The 21,812-nt window shown below is 41.5% G+C and overlaps 1 protein-coding gene across 4 annotated transcripts in view; it reads left to right on the top strand.

Moving 5' to 3' along the window:
- Positions 1-21,812, top strand: part of OXR1 (oxidation resistance 1) — a 290,372-nt gene that overhangs the window by 29,663 nt on the left and 238,897 nt on the right. For all 4 annotated transcript variants that reach the window (XM_064442238.1, XM_064442241.1, XM_064442239.1 and 1 more), the window contains one exon: positions 8,210-8,289. In XM_064442238.1, the coding sequence (XP_064298308.1) occupies positions 8,273-8,289 (17 nt within the window). In that variant the 5' untranslated portion in view covers positions 8,210-8,272. Of the gene's footprint in view, positions 1-8,209; positions 8,290-21,812 lie in introns of those variants that run through there.

The raw sequence follows: 21,812 nt of genomic DNA, 5'->3' as shown, positions 1-21,812 counted from the left end.
GAGAATTGCTGTTAAAGACTTCATTTACATTTAATAAATCTCAGTCTTTACATTAGTAACTACACTTTGTTTTCTCTGTTTAACTAGGACTTAATTTTCTTGGCTCATTTATTTTTATTTATCACTTAGTTGCTTAAGCAGCCACTAACAAGTTAGCTCCAAGAACTGCTAAGCTAAGCCTTTAATTGTTTATTTGAATTTTAAGGTATACTTCCTTCAGGTTTTAAGGTAATTAAAACAGAAAACAACCAAGATAGACTATGTAGAGAATAAATGTGTTGTGTGTTTCGTAAAGGTTTGAAGAAGTTATTTATTTTCCTTTTGAAATGGTTGGTTGTGCATTTTACTAAGAAGGCTGAAATAAGTGATCTAAGGCAGAGTTTCACAGAGCTTAAGACCAGAAGTAATTAGCCTCACTGTATCCACAGGCCATTACATTTCTCCTGGTTAACCCTGTATGATCCTAGTGTCTATGACTAGACATAACTTATGTTTTTTGAAGCACAGCATTTAGGAAAATGTTGTGATCCTACCTAAGTATCCTATTTTACTGCAAAGGGCTACTTGCTGTAAAACTGTTTCTCACATTGCTTTGTGCATTAGTTGTTTTTTTTTACACTTCTGTGTGAAGTACCTGAAAATTCAGGTGACATTTTCTTGTTTTATATGTTTCAGATGTATCTGCATATCACTTGGCTCCTTTTCCTCTGAGCTGTTCAGGCTCTTAGATTCAAATAGGCTAGAGTTCCTCAGGTATGGAAGAGGGGAGACATCTACGGGAGAAAGCCAACGTTTTCAAGACAGAGTGCAGGAAAAAAGCATTGACCTACCAAAAATGTTCTTCTGAGCATTTGTAGGTGATCTTATCCTGTTCTCCTGTGGGTTTTTTCATCTTCTGGTATCTCTAAGGGTGTTGGTGAATTTATCAGAATGTGGTTTTTTTTTTTTTTTTTCCCCTAAGTGCAGCAGATCAGTAACTTTTATTAAGGTATGGTATTTAGGTTTAATGCTGTATGTTGAGATACACAGAGTTTTTAATCTCTAATGGCATTGGGTAGAATTACTCAAAAAGCCTCATATGTATGAAAGTACAGTTTAGCATAATAAATGTAATGTGGTTTAGTGGGTGATTTAGCTGAGCACAGGAAAGTGTTTGGGTAGTACTGAAATCTTTTGGAGGGGCCCATCAACACAGAGGCCCTGCCTTTGGTGTGCAAGTATAAAGAGAGCAACGTATTTGTTAAATATGGTATGGGCACTTTGTGACATAACCTGTGAAGTTTGAATAATGTTTAGGAGCCTTAGATTCTTTTACATTATTAGTAATGGTTGGGGTTTTTTTAAGTGATTATGATTAGTGAAATATAGCAGTAACTGATTTTAGTAAATGCAGAAGTTTTGTTTCCACTGAGCGATTGCTTTGTGGCAAGGATAGAATTAGGAATATTTCTAGTTATCTTCACGCTTTGCTTGTCTGTTGATTTGTTTCTCAGCAGTCTTTTTCCAGACGTAGCCTCTATTAACTGACTGCCAAGTCTTTCTTAGAATTTTCCATAGTACTTATATCAAAAGCCATCACATATTGTCTTTAACGTGGCAGTCTATCAAAGCTTTCCTGAAGTGCAAAAATTGTTTCATCCCCTTTAGGTCTCATTGTCACTTTGTCATACTGTAACTTAAGTAAGCATGACCTCTTCTGTATAAATCCATGTTAATTTTTACTTGCCTAAGTACTGAACTAGGGTTCTCTTTCTTATTTCTATTTATATATTTTTCTTCTTCACTTGTTTGCTTCTGCAGAAAAAAATGTAGAATAGTGATGCTGATAATAAACATCTTATATATTCTAGGCGTCCCCAGTGCTCTGGGTACTGGAGTCACTCCTTTTCCATTCTTTAGGTTATTTATTTAGAGCTGGTAACATTCCATGTAGAGTTCTTATTTCAAAGGTAAAAATTCTTAAAATCTTTGGATTTGGTTGCTGTTTTATGACTTAGTATTTCCCATTACCTGTGGAAGACATTTTGTTCTGTTCCTACTTCCCAGGGTTTACTGTGCATAGTAGAGTGTCATTTCTCAGGTCTTGCCTTATCTGCTTATTGCCCCCTCTTAGCTTTCAGTATCTTTCAACTCAGCTAAGTCATATATTTTGTTCCTGTTTGCTGCTTTTAGTCATGTATATAAATATACTGAATCTACCTCTTTGGAGAGGAATTTAATATAATTTGTTTCTCTAACCCTTCAGAACAGAAATTTTAAAGTGTCCTCTTCTTGCCATTTCCTTAAAATAAAAAAAAAAATCATCTGTAGTCATCCTGTCATCATACTTGTACCAGCATTATATTTTAATTATCCCAGCTTCAACCATCATTTCACATCCTATTCCGTTTTTTTCCTTCTTTATACATAGACTCATAGGATCACAGGATAACTCAAGTTGGAGAGGAACTCAGAAGGGCTCTAGCTCATCATCCTGCTCCAAGCATGGTCAGCTTTGATATCAGTCCAGGTTGCTCAAGTCTTTATTCAGACAGGTTTTAAGAAGCTTGAAGGAGGGAGGCTGCAATATGGTCCACTGCTCAACTGTGATCATGGTAAAAAACCACCTCTTTTATATCCAGTGGGAGCCTCTCATTTCAGTTCACACCTGCTGTCTCATCTTCCCACCATGCATCACTGTGAAGAGGATGGCTCCATCTTCTCTATAACCTCCCTATTGGTACTGGAAGGAATCATTACGTCCCCTGAAGCGACCCCTTCTCCAGGCTGGAGCAGCCCAGCTCCCCCAGCCTCTCCTTACAGGGGAAGTGCTCCAGCCTGACCAACTTGGGCAGGCCGTGCCTTGAACTCACTCCAGTTTATCAGCGTCCTTCTGGCATTGAGAGCAGGATGCAGAACTGGATGCAGTATTTCAGGAATGGTCTTAGGATTTTTGAATAAAGGGGGATGATCCTTTCCCTCTCTCTTCTGGCCATGGTCCTGCTAGTAAAGTCCAGGATGCTGTTTGCCATCTCTGTGCCAGGGCATGCTGCTGGCTCGCGTACTGCTTGCTGCCCCCGGGGCCCTGCCAGCCAGACAGTGCCCAGCCTAGCCACTGCAGGAGTTTCAGCCTTCCCAAGTATAGGACTTCGTATTTGTCCTTGCTGAATTTCATAAGGTCCCTGTCAGTTCATCCCTCCAGCCTGTCCAAGTCTCCCTGGATGACAGCCCTGCCCTTAAGCATATCAACTGCTCTCCCCTGTTTTGGTGCCATCTGCAAACTTGATGACAGTGCAGTCCGTTGCCTCCTCCAGGTCACTGATAAAGATCTTTTGTAATTCTGTATGAACACATTATGCTATATTTATCACTATAATACAACTGTTTCTTAACAGATAATATTTTTATTCTTGATGCTTGTTCTCAGATTTGCATGGGCTTGAGCAGTCAATGTGAATCTCAGTAAATTATGCTTAAATATATATGCTAAAAATGAAAAGGTTTACTGAGTTTTTGTGCCAGTTTTACTCTATAAAATGGCATCTTAAGACATTTTAGAAATCCCTATTGCTACTAAAAAGTTTCTCATTTGGAAGTTGTAGCCATCAGAATTTATCTCCAAGCAGATAAATGCTATTTCTCATCTGCACCAGTGCAAAGTGTGTCTGCTTACTTACTGAGGCTTCTCTCAGCAGTTCAGTGTGGCTGTCCATAAGAGAGTGAGGGTGGTTCTGAGGCTGTTCTGCCACTTTGCCCTGGTGACTGTACCTTCCACCAGGGAGGGATGAGGTTTGGCTGAAAGGCAGCAGCTGACACACAGTTACCCTTTCACTTGTGAAGCCAGTGAAATGGTATGGGAAACATTTCTGTGCAAAAACTTTCTGTGCAAGGGGAAAAATGTCCAAAGTCTGAATTAATGTTTCATTTAATGTATTTGGTGAGTCTGTTTTTTTCCAAAAGGATATGGTTGTGTCTCAAGGAAAAGGAAGGTGATGCTGCCAGCAAAATTTCTGCTGAGATAGGTGGCAGCATATCCAACACCTTGCTCTTCTGACTTTTGCACCAGTCGCCTTCAAGGGAGGATGCTTCAGCTACTCAGCGATTTTATACCTGTTGGTTTTCCTCAGATAACTTGTCCTGTTTTCTGAGAAACTGCAGTACCTTATGTCATCACTAACAATATTATTTATATCCAAGAAGAGACGGAAAGCATCAGAGCCCTTCAGTTAAAGTTATTGTGAACATAAAGACAGTCTTACCTACTAATACACGAAGCTTAAACTGTAATAAATGCTTGTGAATGGTGTTCTTCAGTGGATACAGAGATGATCATCAAGTGATTGAATAAACCGGGGTTAAAATTTTCAGTGTTGGAGTTCTACCAATGCTTCTGGGATCATAAGTCTCATTTTCAAATATGGGACTTGGACTTCCAGGCCACAAATAAATACTTCTGAAAATTAAATTAAGGAGCTTGAACCTAGCTACTTCTAAGAGAAAAGGAATGCCTGACCCAGATCTTTGTAGTGCATCTACAGATTCAGGCCCTACATTGTATAATCAGCTGCCTAAATGGCTTGAGATACTTAATGTGTACACTGGGTCACACACTGGGGCTGAGTTGCAGTCCTTAATCTCTTCCACGTTCCATCTCTGAGCTGTATATCTGACAGTGTAGGCAAAGCTTAGGCTTCCAGTTAGCCTGACAATCGTAAGCTGGGAACTGGAGTGTGAATTCCCAAGACATGCAGGAATGTGCATGCCCCAAATCCATTGATTTTTCAATAGGAGTGGACACTTGGCTTACTTAGAGGCTTTAGAAATTCCCAGTCAAGGTGGCTAACGCGAAGCATGCATTTATGCTCTCAATGTAGAGCAGCTGATGTTAGTGAGTGGCAGGGAGAATGATTGCATGGGAAGGAAAATGTACTTCAGGCTGATATTTGTGCTGCTTGCCCAGCTGCGAGGCTGTGATTCTGGAACAAGAGGGCATGGAAAGGAAGAGGGAGGTTCCCTTCAATTCTTTGCAGCTGTACAAGTGAAGGAGCCACAGCAAAACAAAAAACCCTACAGAAAACAAAAAAGGAAATGCTTTAAAAGTAACTGGTAAATTGAGACAAAAATGTCACTGCACAAACCATAATGAAATATGGAGCTGTGAAAATACCACTTCCTTGCCTGGAGGTAGCAAGATATTTTGCCTGGTGTCATTTTACCTGGTGTGTCATGGAGATGTGAAGTCCCCTTGAGCATCTCCTGAATTTAGGAGGGAGTTTGTAGACAAAAATGCTCCTGTCAGTCAAGATCATGTAATCACAGCTTCTTCCTAATGAAGAAAACATTTGTATTTAGATTGCACATTTACATTTAAAAAATCAACTAAACTAGGATAGAATTTTTTATTTTGTAAGCTACATCTTTTGCTTTAAATTGAACATTTGCAAGTAGGGCATCAAAATTATGCATTAGCATCAAAATTACATGTTGTGAGGGCAGTGTGTGAGTGTGATGGCATTCACAAGGGAAGTGAACCAGTCTTGTGGGAAGGGACCCGGTAGGGAAGCCTCGAGCTGCAGGGGCTGGCGCCTGCCTGTGCTTTCTAGTTGCTATTTAGCTGCTCATTAGGCAGTGAAGGGCTGGAGTGCTGTGGACAGGGGCAAAAGGGACTCGGTTTGTGGGGCTGGGAGCATGCAGGGCACCCAGAGCACTGCCCGGGCTGCTCTTTGTGGTGGCTCTTCCCAGTTTGTGCAGCAGTTTGAGTCTCTGCTTCCAGTTCCGCTGGGACCTGCATTTGGCACCTTTGCATCCAGGCTGCTGCTGGGAATGGCTGACCCCTGCTTTGGGAGGGCTAAGCTCATGGGGAGCAGCAGCAACACCCTTGTCGCAGCCATTAACACAGCAGGGACACGAATATCTCTGCCTAAGCTCGCCTGGGGTGGCTTGGAGGGTGTACAGTGATGGTCTCAACACCCCACAGGGATGTTCCCTGGCACCAGGCATGGAGCAAGTTGTCCTTGGCATATTGGAGGCCTCGACCCAGATGGCACACCGAGGGAGGCTGCCGCTGGCCTGGTGTGGGGCTGCAGAGAACTCGGGGCCTCTCCTGGGGTTGGAGTGATGGGGGCTTCTCCTGGGGATGGGCACACAGAGTGAGGTGCTAACTTGCATGGGGAAGGAGCAGCACCACCAGGAGGATGAAGAGGAGATACCTGGGGTCCCCACAGGCCTGAATGCTGCCCAGGCTCCATCATGGAAAGGAAGAACACAGATGGTGGAATCAGGGGCAGGCTACGTGGCAGGAATATGGGACATGTAGGAATACATAGGCATACAGTTGGCAAAGCCAAAGCTCAGCTGGAATCAAAACTAGCCAAGGAGGTGAAAATCAACAGGAAAGGTTTCTTTAAGTACATTGGCAGCAAAAGGGAAAGCAAGGGGAGCATGGGCCCATTGCTCGGTGTGGCCATGTGGAAAAAGGCTGAAGAACTCAGTGCCTTTTTTGCTTTGGATTTTGCTGGCGAGACTTGTCCTCAGGCCTCCCAGGTGTCTGAGCTTCCTAGCAGAGTGAAGCAGTACCTGCAGTAGAGGAAGACAGCATTAGGGATCACTTAGACTGCTTGGATATACACATCCACGGGACCAGATGGGATATACTCATGGGTGTTGAAGAAGCTGGCTGATGTTGTTGCAAGGCTGCTCTCATCTTTGAAAAGTCATGGCAGCTGGGGGAGGTTCTTGATCACTGGAAAACAGCAGATGTTACACCCGGCTAGTAATTAGTGAGGTCCCTTTGGGTTCACGGCTGGGACAGACACTGTTTAGTATCTTCATTGATGACGTCAGTGATGGGATGGAGTGCAGTCTCAGCAAGTTTGTGAATGACATCAAATTGCAAGCAGCAGTCAATGTATTGGAGGGCAGGGCTGCTCTTCAAGGGGACCTGAGCAGGTTGGAGAAATGGGCTGACAGGAACCTCACTAAGTTCAGCAAAAGCAAATGCAAGCTCTTCCCATGGGATGGAATAACCCTGTGTAAAAAGTTGAGCTGGAGATCAACTGCCTGGGAAGCAATGCTGCAGAAAGGGATCTGAGAGGGCTAGCAAACAGCAATTTGAGCACGAGCCAGTAGTGTGCCTTTACAGCAAAGAAAGTCACCTGCATCCCTCAGCTGCATGGGGAGGAGTGTAGCCAGAATGTTGGGGAAAGATCTTTCCCCTCTATTTGACATTTGTGAGACTGACTCTGGAGACCCATGTCCAGTTTTGGGCTCCCCCGAACAAGGATGTTGAGTTACGGAGACTAGAGGAGGTGGTCAGGGAGCTGTAGCACATGGCATATGACACGATGCTGAGAGCTGGATCAATTCAGCTGTGAGAAGAGATGGCCAAGAGGAGACCGTAGGGGGCTGTCAATGAGTTCCTGACTGGAGGATATAGAGGACTATAAAGAGCCAGACTTTTCTCGAAGGTATACAGTGATACGATAAGAGGCAGTGGACACAAGCGGTAACATGGAAAATTCTCATTAGGTATTAGGAAAAATGTTTTTACTGTGATGGCGGTGAATTACTGGAACTGGTTGCCCAGAGAGGTTGTGGAGGTGTTGAAGTCTCAATGGGCGTATATCTGCAGAACCTGATCTGATTACACCTGCTCTGAGCTGAGGGTCAGACTAGGCAGCTCCTCCCAACTGAATTATTCTATTATTCTGTAATATTTTCATATTTTTATTTTTTATACAAAGTTTTTTGTATTAATGGATTCTTTCTGGAAAAGCGACTAATTTACTAAGGTAGCCATTCAACAAATTGAGCACCAAAATGTAATTAAGATGTAAATTTATATAGCTGGTAGTTTAGGAAGGTCTGGTTTAGTTGCTTTGAGGCACCTGAATTTCACTCAGGCATATGAATTCTCCTTTCAGAGGCAGGGGCTTTTAGGTGTTGAACTACCAGATAGCATTACACCTAACTCTTTTGCTACTCTGTAGTAACTACTCTGACAACCTCAGGTTTAAACTCTACCAGTAGCTTTTGGTCTAAGTTTTTTAACTTTTATCTTTTGTTTGTTAACCTTCACATTATTTTGTTAACCTTTGTATTTCTGTAAAATTGCCAGTTATTCTCTGAAGTTGCACTGGAAGATGTTTACTAATGCACTTACTGTTCAGGATATTAAAATCAAGGTCCTGAGTTGCTTGGTCTAAAAAACTCTCTCTGTCTTCTTATCCAGGTCAACAAGAACAGCCTTGTGCAGAGCAGTGCATTCATAAATGTGAAACAAGCCCACACCATCATGTTTGGCACTAAGAGGTCAGTTTTCACCTTTGTTGTTATGCTTTTAATGTCCAAAAACATAGTATAGCTGTTGTGATTCTAATCTGAACATTTTACATTTTCTGGATGTATTGTTATATAAAATACCTGAGCTGGATTCCTCTTTCTGTTATATTGGTTGGTTGTTTTTTTTTTTTTTGACAACTCTGATGTACTTTAATTGACAAGTATGTGGCATATGGGCCACGTAGCACATGGGCAGATAGTATCCCCAAGGCATTATGGGTCACAGCGAGATTGCCAAAGAAGATACTGTACTAGAGCTGGAGGGCATCCCTCCTGCTTTCTGGGTACAGAAAATAACACCAGGGGAACAAAGCACCAGTGGAAGATAGATTATTTCCTGCCATTTTAGCGAGTTCATACTGCATATAAGGTAACATCCATCTCTTATTATACATGATTCAATGTCATACCCAAATGTCTCAAAAATCAACATTTATTTAATCTGTGCTCTCTACTTTCTGCACTCTTTAAGTGTTCCTGTTAAGCATCAGGTTGTGCAGTTGTGCTTCTCTATCAGCAGACAGCATGGCCTTGCTTCCCCCCCCAGTTCCTGCAGCCATACAAGCTGTTGTGGTACCTGAGGCACCTACCAGGTACCAGCTTCTACACCTGTGGGTCTTCTGCAGGAGAGTTTGATTTCTCTGTAGAACGAAGGTACTATAGACCATTCCTTCCCTGTGTGAACTCCCTGATTTCTTTGCTTGTTGGTAGACTTTTAGGTTTTCAGTGCATAGAATGTTCTGAGTTGGAAGGGACCCACAAGGATCATCAATTCCAGCTCCTGTCCCTGCACAGAACAACCCCAAGTTCATACCATGTCTCTGACGGGGTTGTTCTAGTGCTTCTTGAATATTGTCAGGCTTGGTGCTGTGACTGCCTCCCTGGGGAGCCTGTTCCAGTGCTCCACCACCCTCTGGGTGAAGAACCTTTTCCTAATATCCAACCTAACCCTCCCCGGCACATCTTCCTGCCATTCCCTCGGGTTGTGTCATTGGTCACCAGAGAGAAGAGGTCAGCACCTGCCCCTCCTCCTCCCCTTGGGAGGGAGCTGCAGACTGCGATGAGGGCTGCCCTCAGCCTCCCCTTCCCCAGGCTGAACAAACCAAGGGACTTCAGCTGCTCCTTGTATGGCTTCCCCTCTAAACCCTTCACCAACTTCATGACCCTCCTCTGGACACTCTCTAGTACCTTCATAACCTTAATGTACTGTGGTGCCCAAAACAGCACACAGTGCTCAAGGTGAGGCCGCACCAGCGCAGAGCAGAGCGGGACAATCCCCTCCCTCGGCCGGCTGCCATGCAGGGCTTGATGCACCCCAGGGCACGGTTGTCCCTCCTGGCTGCCAGGGCACACTGTTGGCTCATGTTCAACTTGTCATCGACCAGAACCCCCAGGTCCCTCTCTGCAGAGCTGCTCTCCAGCCTCTCATTCCCCAGCCTGTATGTATATCCAGGGTTGCTGTGCCCCAGGTGCAGAATCTGGCACTTGCACTTGTTAAACTTCATACGGTTGGTGATTGCCCAGCTCTCTCATTTGTCTAGATCCCTCTGCAGGGCCTCTCTGCCCTCGAGAGTGTCAACAGCACCTCCCAATTTTGTGTTGTCAGCCACTTAATTAGTATTCCTCCCAGTCCTGCATCCAAGTCATTTATGAAGAGATTAAAGAGCTCTGGCAAGCTAGTAAAGTATGAAGTACAAGCTAGTAAAGGACTCAACACTTGTGCCCCAGTCTCATGGCAGCCTAGTGAAACGTTTGCCCCATGTAGTGGCAGAGCATCTTTAATCTAGTACCTGGAGAGTAGCTCACCTCTTCTGAATTATTGGCAAGAGGGGAGGCTAGCTTGCTCTTAAGAAGTAGCACATATGGAGCAGCATCCTGCATGCCTGCAGGAATCGAGGGGGGCAAATAATTAGAAAAAGCAGCTTCGTTTTCTGAGGCATCAGCTCCCGCACCAGTTGCACAAGGCATTAGTGTGAGCAACAGCCTTGTCTGAGTCAGGGTGCTGGCAGGGGCTGCCCGGTCCCTTGTGCTTCTGCAGGCGTGGGCACTGCTGCCTCACACGGCAACACATTCAATGGGATGTTTTCTATGTGTCTGAAGTGGTACTGGCATCTGACTCCAGACTCTTTTACCTTTGTTTACTCTTCTATTTTTATATGAGATGCAAATGCAGTATATTTTTAGGAAAACTTTTCAGGAAAAGGAAACTTTGGTCTTATTTTTAGGTAAGTACAGAATCTGTTGTTTGTCAGTATGATGAGTTTGATAACTGTTGCTGAGGGTATAGTAATGGAATTGCAGTCTTCCCATTTGAGGATTTCTGCTTCTAATTGGTTGCCTCTGCAAAACATTAACACTCAAATTAGCCAAAGACATTCTGCTAAGTGAAATAAATTATTATATTACATTATATTCAGGTGGGTTTGTTATTTTTGCCAGTGTTTAATTTTACCCTGTATGAACTCCTTCTGGGCTCATCTAAACATTTTTTTCACTCTCAGGATCGTCTCTTTGTCTTTTCTTATCATTATAAAGCAATAGCAAAATGAAGAATCCTGTTTGATTGGCAGCCTTGAAATTTCATTCTGTATCTTTTTTTTCTCCCAGATTGAATCTTGATTACTATGCAACTGAAAATTCCTCATAAGGAATATTACAAACAGTATGAAATTCATGTCTGCAGACAAGAGTTTTTATGAAAAAAGGCACATCTGGGCAACAGTTCTTTGCCTCTCTGCTATACCGTGTTCTGCTATTTCTCACTTTATACTGGCTGTTCTGAACCACTTACAATAAATAAAGGATTTTCTGCTTCCAGGAAGGAAAGAGGCGGAGTGGTCTTCCATAATAGTAGCCTCCTATGTGTAAACTGGGAAATTACATAAGTATTCTTGAGATTGGTAGCATATTGTAGTTAAGCAGTGATTGAGTTCTGGTCAGGTATTTTGTTCTCCCAATTGCAGTGCATTTTGAATTTCATTTTCACAGAAGACTGTTAATTGTGAACAAGAAAATTTTGAGGTTTTACTGATCATTTTTAAAGGTTATAAACTCCTACAAATAGACTGCTTAAAACTATTGAGAGTTTTTGATAATCTTGGTTTGATACATTAATTTTCTTCCTAAAAAAAGATACTCTATTTCCCTGGAAATATCATGAGGAACAAAGCTATTTTTCTGTAGGAAAGGATGATTTAAGGTTTATTTTCTTGCAAAATTTGTTTTTAATTAGGTCTAATAATAAATTGCTAATTATAATCTCCACAAAACATTTAACAAAATTACAAAACTCTCACTCAAACTGAATTCTGTCCTGTCACCAGATCTTTGGAAGCTGTCAGGTATATAGTATCTCAGTTCTGTTTTTTATATATACCTTTTTCTTAATTTTGCATACAAAGTTTATTTTTAGTAGATAATCCCTGTTGAACAGACTAAATAATGAAGTCGATAAAGGTGACTGTCCTATCAGAACACCTTTGACAAAATTTGTATGTGAGGAAGATACTTCTCAGCTGCTCTATAAGCTGTGTTGTTAATGTAAACTGACATCGCTAACGAAGAGGTGAATTCCTCTTGATTTCAATTTAATTTGAGAGCTGATCTTATGCTTTTAAATACTGAACTGTTGTGGTTTCTCTGTGTTGTCTTGTATTCTGCTTTCATTGTTTCCTCTGTCGTGTTAATTTTTCTCCAGTTAATTAAATCTACAATAGACACCAGCAATGAAATAGCAGAGGTCAGTATGTATAGCAATGAAGTTCTGATGTGTTGTATTATTCATGTTATGTACTTATTTCAGTCTTGCATGAATAATTGCTGATACCATTGTCCTCCTGTGGAAGGGAAAAGTGTGTAAACGGCTTTAGAGATGGGTTTTTTATTTTGTGGGAACCAACTTTATGTGTGGAAGTTGCTCTGCAAAGATAGGCCCCAAATTAGCACATCCTCAGGATTTGCAGTAAACTATGCCTACCTACTGGTGGCACCATGATGTTCAGGGGGACTCCAAGCTGTGGCTACATACGTTCTTCAGTTTGGAAACCTTATGTTGTATAACTCTTTTAAACAATGTCAACACAGCTGGAAAGTATTTCTCCTGGATGGCATGCTCAGTTCTCTCTTCCTTCTCTAGCCTAGATTGGAGTGCTTCAAATGATGGCCGCAGTGAGAAATCTAACCCTCAGTGCCCAGACATTTGGCCCTAAATGAGTTTAGGTGACTGAAGGAAGCAATTGTGAAAAGCTGGAGGTGAGAAGTATGAGGACATTTGCTTAAGTGTATATGTGATACAGCTCCAGTTCTGGAGCTGCATCCATCTGTTCCTTTGCCTGGCACGTGGCATATGTTTGAATTGGGCTTGTGGAGGATACCACCATGGTCCTGTGAAGTGCACAGACTGCAGCTGGTACCTCTGACTAATTGGAAGTTAGCTGCAACATCCAAGTCTGTCTGAGTTGTCTCCTGCCGTGTGTGATGTCTCCTTCTCCCTCTATTAGTTTGAACCTCAAGAAGGTCCATAAAGCTAGAAGAGCAGCTAGAGCATGTGTGATCTGTTGTCAGCATTTAGGCTGTTGAGGGTAGTGTTACCAGGTTTAATTCAAACTATTTTGGAGGAAAGAAAGAAGCGGCAAACAAAAAGAGGAGAGGACTCTGATCTCCAGGCACTCTCCAGATCGCCCTGATGTGAACTCCGGGTTTATTTTTATTGTGGTGGTCTTTGTGAAGAGCATTTTATTTATAGGGTGTGACTCCAGCCTGAGGCCCTGGTGCCTAATGCAGCTGATAGCTTCTGTTATGTGCTGATGGCTGGTTTGGTGCTTTGTGATGGATGGCCAGGTTGTGTGAATGGCAGTGCTGACAGCCTTGGCCAGTGGTCCAAGAGTTTCATAACACAGCAGTTGTTTCTGGAGGCAAATAGTTTCCTTTCCAAACCATATTCCAATCAGCCATCCTGGAAAGTTATGGTAAATTTTCTTAGGCCAGTTCTGTCAGCAGCAATTTGAGTCCTGTGATGAATAGAGAAATGAACCTTTCTTCCAGTAGCTACTTATATTGGCATGTTTGTAATCTTAGATGATAGCTGAGCTGGGCAAGTAATGTGACTGGTATAGAAGGAGGATGAAGAGATTTGGAAAGACACATCAGCTTTTTAGACACTGACAGTTAATGATTTCCTGTTCTTATATCTGGTTTTGATTAGAAAGTTAAGGAAATAGTGTTCATTTATAAGCTCCTGATATGAACAGACTGTAGTGTTTTCAAGATAATATAATGCTTGCTCCTTAGCTGCAGAAAGGCTATGTTTATGCATGGTTTCTAAATTTCATGTGTTTTATTGGCATTAGTCCTGGACCGTTACTCTGTTTGTTCTGATACCTCTGCTGGGTTCTAAAGCGTGGCCAGTGGATGGCCACGAAACTCTGTCCATTACTGAACACTAAGAGCATGTGTCGAAGTTCTTTTCTTTGGGATTTGTAAGTGTACAAAAATAATTATCTGGTTTGACCTAAATTCACATGGTGGCCACTATCTCCTTTCTTTTGCTTTTTAACTGGAAGTGACACTACATGGATGAAGGTATAACGTGCTTTGTCTCTTCTGCTCTGTTATGGAATTAGCTTTCTTACTGCTGAACTTTCTTATGATAATGAACTGCAAAATAATATCTATTGACATGGACTCTTCTTAAGTTTACTACTGTTTCCTAAATATGAACTTCCTATGCCTTGCACTATTTTATTGCTTTCGAGGTCTGGAGGCTGAATAACGCAAAATGATAAGGCAGCTGAGCAACTTGGTTTCTAATTCAACCAGAACAGACACAGTCTACTATACAGACATATATAGGGCAACAGAACGTGTAACACCTATACTGACTGTCTCTTGGTTTTCAAGACTTTCTTTTTCCCTTTAACACACCTGGCCATTTTTTCCAGCCTGTGCTATGCTTAATGAGAGCTCAGATATATTAGTAGATCACATAACTTTTTAGATGGGGTAACTCAAGCCTTCAGTGCATACATGGTGTCTCTGTTGCAGAATTCATCCTTACAACATGGACTGTGGCTCTCTTCTGATAACCCACAGCTTCTCTCAGCAGCATTTGTTCTAGGTGTGGGAAAGCAAGGAGAGGGAGTGGACCTAAGCGTGTTGCAGTTATGAATGATTGCTTGCTCACATCAGATAGCAGCGGGGATGATTTTTCTTCTTCACCTTAAATGTTCACACAACCTCAGCGCCAATTGCTCCAGGATGTAGGAGGCCAAGCTCTCTGTATTTCTTGACAGCTTTATGTGTTTGTAGCTCCAGAACTTAACCATACAGCAGAACTTCAGCTTCCCTGTAGACTGGCAATTTATCTTTGTCAGGTGTTTCCTCTGTCAAGTCTTCAGTCTGCTTAGTTTTCCTCTTTGGATTTGGTATTTGCCATGCACTACTGTCTCTGATCCCTTTGCACACAGTTTACTATTTTCTGTCTCTACCTTGTCTGAGCATCTGCTGTGCATCTTCTGTCTCCTGCACTCAGTTCACCCACTTGATCTCAATTCACCAAAGTTGTTAATGATTTCCTTGTGACCAAGTTCATTTGGGCCTCTGCAACATGGTAGCTGTCTTAAACCTACACTTCTTGAGACCTTGTCCTCTGTTAGCTTCCTTGAGTCTCACTTCTCTGAATATTATTCCTCCTACTGGAGGGAAGAGGATTTTGATCTTTTTTACTTCCTCTGGTAATAATGAAACTAAACTCCAAAGTATTAACGTTTAACTAATGAACTAGTAAGATATGAAAAATTTCATTTGCTGTGGATCTGCAAAAAAAGTCCTGAAGAGTTTACAGATTACATGGTGTGTTCACCTCAGCCAGCAACCAAACACCCGCACAGCTGCTCACTCTCTCCACTGTCCCATGGAATGGGGAGAAAAGGAAGGTAAGAAGATGCACAGATCAGGATAAAGACAGGGTAATAGGTGGAGCGAAAGTGCACAAAGGAAAATAAGGAATTCATTCACTGCTTCCTGTTGGTAGGTGGATGTTTCATCACTTTCTGGAAAGCAGGGCCTTAACACACCTAACAGTTATTTCAGAAGGCAAATGCCATAACCATTAATGTCCTCTCTTCCTGCTCCTTTCCTTCAGCTTTTATTGGTGAGCACAACATCGTATGGGTGTGGAATATCCCTTTGCTCACTTCTGGTCAGCATTCCCAGCTGTGTGTCCTCCCAGCTTCTTGCCTGCCCCCCAGCCGAACTGGGGGAGACAGGACAGGGGGGACAGTGGGAAACAGAGAAGGACTTGGCACTGTGTGAGCAATAGCCAAAACATCGATGTGTTATCCGTTCTGTTGTAATCACAAATCCAAAACACAGCACCATAGGGCTGTGTCTGCCAGCCAGACCCAGTACAGTGTAAAAAGCCCAGTCAGTGTTCACGTACTGAGCTTAAGCTCTAATAAAATGGTTGCATATGTAACAAAATATGGAAAACACGTATTTTTAGTGTACCAGTCCATCTAATAAAAATTTGGCTTCCTATACATACAAATAAAATCACAAAAATTATAAGCTATAGTGAGCAGCTTTAAAAAATTTGCTTCAGGCAAGTGCACCCTTAATTATAAAATATGAATTGATTTGCATATAATTTGTTTTTACAAATGAAATATAAAAGAAATTTAAGTCTCTTTAAATTTATCTTCAGTGATTAATGTTTTCTCAATTTTGTTTTTACAGAAGTCTGTTTTACAATAAGGCTCTACTCCGCCTCGTGTAGAGCCTTTCAAAGGCATTTGCACGAGCTAACCAGCCAACTGCATGTATCTTTTTGTTAGAGAAATTCATCTCGATTTCTACACCAACTTCATGCTCTAGCTCTAATAGTCAGAATTATTTAATTCTCCTATTGTGTTTCTTTGCTATATCTTGGAGTTTTTGTAAGAGTGTCTGATTATTGCCTGCAGATTCTTTAACTATAGGATTACACTTGCACTCCAGTTACAACCTTTATACCGTAAGTTCCTGCTTCAAAAGTGGCTGGCACTTGAAATTACAGAGAAGACCTAACATCTCCGGGACTGGATTTTGTTGTTTGGTTGGTTTTCTTTGCATTGGAGTGCTAGCGTATGTATTTATTTCTCCAGTCGATCTCAGTCAATTAACATATGAACAGAACTGCAGATACCTTTCTTGTGATGTTTCCGGTTCCCTTATGCTTTAGAAGATGCAGGAGGCACAGAGTTTCTGAGTGAGACCCTTAAGATATGCCATATATACGGCTGGGATCTTCAGTGTACAGGGATGTGTTCCCCGTCACACCCTGTTCAAGCTCCTGCTGAAGGGCAAAACCCTGGCATTTCTGAAGTCAGTGAAATTCTTTTGCTCTTATTATAGAAGTCAGGATTTCACCTGAGTGTTCTAACAGTACTCTTTACCAAGACTGTGCAGGATGAGGAAAATGTTTGGTTTTGCTTTTCAAGAAATTCAGTTGGAAGAAAAATTTGCCAAGTTATAAACTGAAGGTCAGTCTTGCTGAATGATAAAGTCAGTTGGAGGTACCCATGCCCCAGTTCAGTCATTTCTCCTTGCACAGGAAAGCATGAAGATATTTCCCAGGCAAGGATGAACTTTTCCTCATGCTCAGATTTTGTGTTGGGCTTGGGCCTCAGTGCCCTGCAGATATCTCCAGTTGTTATTATGTTTCCAGTGTTAGCAGAACTGCTCCTGTTTAGATTTTGGCTGTAAAAATAACTTCATAAGATTTCTCTTATTTTTAGGAAGTGAAGCCTGTAGATTAGAGAATTATCAGTGCTGCTGCATGTGAAACCTAGTCTCAATTTAAAACCACTCTAGTTTAATTTCAACTTTAATGTGAAAGGCACACGTATGACAATCAGCACCTCACCAAGCTAAGTGTCATCATTTAGACTCTGCTGCATCTTTCACAGGTAAGAATAACTACACTGGTGGTTGGAAATACATTTTCTCTTGCAGGTTGCTTGCCAGATACATGTCTGAAACATTTCAAAGCAGAACTGGTACCACATAGTGAGAGTTGTTGTCATGTCCTACGGACTTTATAAAATGATTGTAGCAATTGCATGATTTCTCAGATATCTTGCTTTCTTCAGATGCTTTTTAAAATCCCTGCCCACAATCATATATCAGAGCAAAAGGCTTTTCTCCCTGTATCTTTATTGCCTAACAAAAATGCCAATATCCTGATAAAAAATGAACCTCATTTCACAATGTGATACATCTCTGTCTTGCTTGTATATGTAGAGCCCTGGGGTTAAATTTTCAGTGTGGTGGATAGTAGATATCTGCACAAATCCCATTGTCTGCTAATGGGATTTGTTCATGCTGCTCCCTGAAACCTTTTTAAGCACTCATACTGGTGATTTATTTTATTATGGTGTTATAGAAGACACTTAGTAAAGTGCATTCTGATTGCAAGTGTGGCAACATGACCCAGTCCAAGAGAACAGAACCAACTAAATGGCTGCCTCTGTGCTGTATTGCTGCAGAAAGTGGTCACAGGTTGTTGGCTCCATATTTATGTGGTCATAAATTGCCTGTTTTGCCGACACTTTAAAGTGAATGAAGGAAGACATTAGCACTGCTGGCTTTCTGGCAGGAAGCCTAAGAGCAACTTGGTATGCCCTGTGTGTCTAGCAAATGCCACTTCTATGGAAAGTTTTAATTAAGTGCATGGCTGTACGTGCAGAGAAGAAATCAAAGGCACTTGGGAAAAAGAAAGTGTATCTGCTCTAGACTCATTGAGAAGTAATTTGGTGAGAGCACTAAATGACTTTCAATTAATTGGAAAATATTTTCTTAAATATTGTTAGGAAGTACAAGAAAATCAGTCCGAAGGGAAGACTATAAAATTAGTCTGTAAATCTAATCCATTTGCCCCATACTTGTTGGAAGATGTCATGGTAGTACAAGTCAGAGTTGTAGGGATTGTGAAACTAATCTGATACGCTGGATTTCATTAAGCTCCCTAATTGTAATTATCAGAACAACACTGGAAGCTAGTTTGCCTACAGCCAGTATTTTTTTTGTCCTTTCTGTAACTGTTTCTAAGCTTATAAGCATCTAAAAACTAGTTGTTTATACAAGTATAATTTTTATAGCAAATCTTTTATAACTAGGTAGCCATATTAAGATCCTAGCTGTTGAAATTGAACTTATTACATGGGAATTTTAGCTCTGTTTCCTGGTTCTCATAGTTACAGGAAGAAAATTCACTCATTTCTCTTCAGACTGTCTAGAAGGATGGCTCTTTATGAAAAGAGCAGTTCTGAGAAGCAAAGATAATTAATTTACCACTAGATATGGTGTATGATTTATTTTGGATAATGTTTGATGCATGAGTCATTGTTCTGTCTGCATTATAGCAAAGCCAAAAGGGCCAGCCCAGATTTGTACAGGGTTTGTTATGCCTTACTGTATTTGCCTTAATCCCTGTCATTGTTTTATGGCCTCAGTACAGCGTGACTTCCACCCTTTTATCCATCTTTCAACCAAGGTAGAAAACCTGCTTTATTATTCACTTAACTTTTCTTCCAGAAGAAAAGGAGCTTTCCCAAGAGCCAATCCAAAACTGAGCAACACTCCATGAGGGGCTGGAGATGCCATGTGGTCTTGGCTTGTGTCCCTATTTGATCTTCCATCTTTAAGATAACTCTAAAACACCCTTTGCATTAAATAACCACAGTGAAAGAATGACACTAGTGGCTTAAGCCTTGTCATGGTGAACTCTTTTGTTTTGGGTTGGTTTTTTTTGTTTGTTTTGTGTTATTTCTTAACATGTATTAAGTTATTTTCCGAACACTGAATTCTGGGTCTGATTTCCTAACATCTTGCTTCATTTGTTCTGATGTTTATGAAAAGTGAATTGGAGGACTGGAATATATAAGGCTGCTTTCTTATGAATTATCAGATACCATTTCAGATGTATACAGCAGATGGGGTGTCTCATGGGAAGCAGAGGAATAAATGCAACAGATACGTCATAAGAGCAAAAAAGCTATTTATAAGAATAGTTCCAAGAATGGAAGATGCCATCAAAAGGCTATTTACCTTTTGGCAAATGATTGCATTTTGCCTAACTTTTTCTAATCTGAGAGATGAGAAATAGTTTGGCATTTATTATCAGACACTGGTTTTAAATAGAATTATCTTGATTTTCTGTGTATTATGGAGCAATGCTAGATGCCTCCACTGCTCGTGACAAAGACAGACAAAGAAAGGAATCCTTATGAACAAAAAGGGGAAAGTCCAGAACCCAGAAAAGTGAAGTATCTCAGAGTATTCCAATAAAAATAATGAATACTGTGGTCTTAAGACCTTTACTGTGGTCTTAAAACCTTTGTAAGACCACCACTTCCCATTAAGTTAGGGCAGTGGTCCTGTGCAGAGTGTAGGGAGACATGAGAAACATTTCCCTTATTGTAACCCCCACCCCATACTCCAGGCTTGCGAGCTATTCCTCAGGCAGGTGGGCTCTGGAATTTGTTGCAGCAGCAAGTGAAAGCTAAAAAGTTCTGGAAATGCAAGAAACTTTTTTTTATTTTAATGTGAAGGTGCCCAAACAGTGGAACAGCTTACCATGGGGTTTTGCGGTCTCCACCCTGGGAGATAATCAACACCCATCAGCTGGCTCTGAGCAGGAGGATGGGCTGAAGGATCCACAGAGATCCCCACCAGCCTCAGTGACTCTCTAGTCTGTTGTAGGCTATGAAACACAAAGAGATACCTCTACATTATGATGCCTCTGAACCCCAAATTCCCAGAAGCAGGGAAGCTTTGTCCTACTGTTTGCCATTGTCTGTACTGATTTCTCCCTTAAGTCTGGTCCTGGCCACTGTCTGAGAGGATGCTGAGCTAAGCTGACCATTGGTCTGATCCAGCATGGATGTTCTTGTGTGTCTTAAGAGGATAGTTGGCTAGAGTGCAGATAAGGAGTAAGTCTAATTATGGAGGAGAGGTTATTTAGGAGAGGAGGGTAAAGCAATGCACCTATGCTGTGGTTCATGCAGGGCAGTCGGGGGAGAGTCCTGACATGAAGCCATGTTTCTCCTATGGGCACTGGAACTCAGGGTGGAGGCGCTGGAAATCTGGCCAACACCAGTGTCCTCCGCTTGGTCCAGCTGGGCTGCTGGTGGGTCTCAGCAGCTAAATTGCCAGGCAGACCAGTGCCCTGCGCTCACCTCTTCTCTATGAAACTCAACACATCTTCCTCTTGATTTTAGCTGCATTTAGTCCAGTTGGTGGGGACCTGACATTACCCAAAAAGCTAAACAAATTGATGTTTGTGACGTTTGACCGCTGAGCAGCTGGGAGGCTTTGATTTGTGTTATAACACTTAGTTTCACCTGCTTAATAGATAGGACTATCATGTTAATGGTTGACATCTTGTTAAGGTGTGTGAAAGGTTTGCCACAACCTACAATGACCACAGCAGGAGAAGCCAACAAGGAAAGATTTGAAATATGGTACTCCCTAAGTTAGAAATGTAGATGACGCAAAGTAAATTGTTAGAAAAATAAAACAAAACCACCAAACCCCAAAGATTGCTTCTTCTTCAACTGTGAGTCTTTCTTGTCTTTCTTTTTAAATGTCAGTTTCTTTATAAATAAGCAACTTGCTCTTTTAAAATAATTGGTCATGACTCAATAGCTCATCTTTATTATTGTTTATTTTAAATATGCAGACTTCAGCAACTCTAAATGTGTGCTCTTAGGGGAAAAAAATAAGGCTTTAATCATATTCAGACCCAGCCTCCCTTTCATCTGATAGTTTACTTGCTTTGACAGTTGAATATAACTTTCTGAGATTGGGTTTTGTTTTTAAACCCACTTCCCTTACGAAGAGATTTTAATTTTTATTTTACCTGAACTGACACCAGTCAGATAAAGAGGCAGGTTTATAGGCATTTGCTGTTTATTTATTATATTCCAGTTGGTGTTTATAATAGTCTTTCCTGAAAATTAAGTGTTCCTCATATAAAAAAGGAGGTAAGCAAAATTGCACATGGCAACACAGAATTATTTTTTATTACTGTTACGCAGTAAACCCCACAGCAGGTATTGAGTAAAGGATATCGACACTGCTGTTGCCTGGATATCTTCTGTTTTGCCCAGTGATGATTGCCACAAGGCTGCAATATAGCTCTGCTTCTCATTTTAGTTGATGAAAGGTGGGAAAGCGTGTAGTTTTGTTTTCTTAGAGGTTGTATGATATAAGGCTTGTGGGCCTTCCTCTTTGAGGAGCCTTTAGAGTACCTGCTTGCTTTGGTGGGGAGTCTCTGTGCAGCAGCAATGGGGACCATCCGCTAATGTTGTGCTGTGTTGGGGAGAGCAGGAGCTGCCAGAAGCTAGCACTAGCACTGGAATTAATTCCAGTTAAACACAAGTGTGAAATTCCCACTCTGAGGTGATGGCGAGCATTTCTAGCAGCAAACAGCCAGTGGATTGGCCCACAGTAAA

The sequence above is a fragment of the Phalacrocorax carbo genome, chromosome 2 (assembly GCF_963921805.1).
Source record: "Phalacrocorax carbo chromosome 2, bPhaCar2.1, whole genome shotgun sequence".
Taxonomy (NCBI): Eukaryota; Metazoa; Chordata; class Aves; order Suliformes; family Phalacrocoracidae; genus Phalacrocorax; species Phalacrocorax carbo.
The sequence above is the reverse complement of the archived record's forward strand: the minus strand, read 5'-3'. Positions and strand labels throughout refer to the sequence as shown.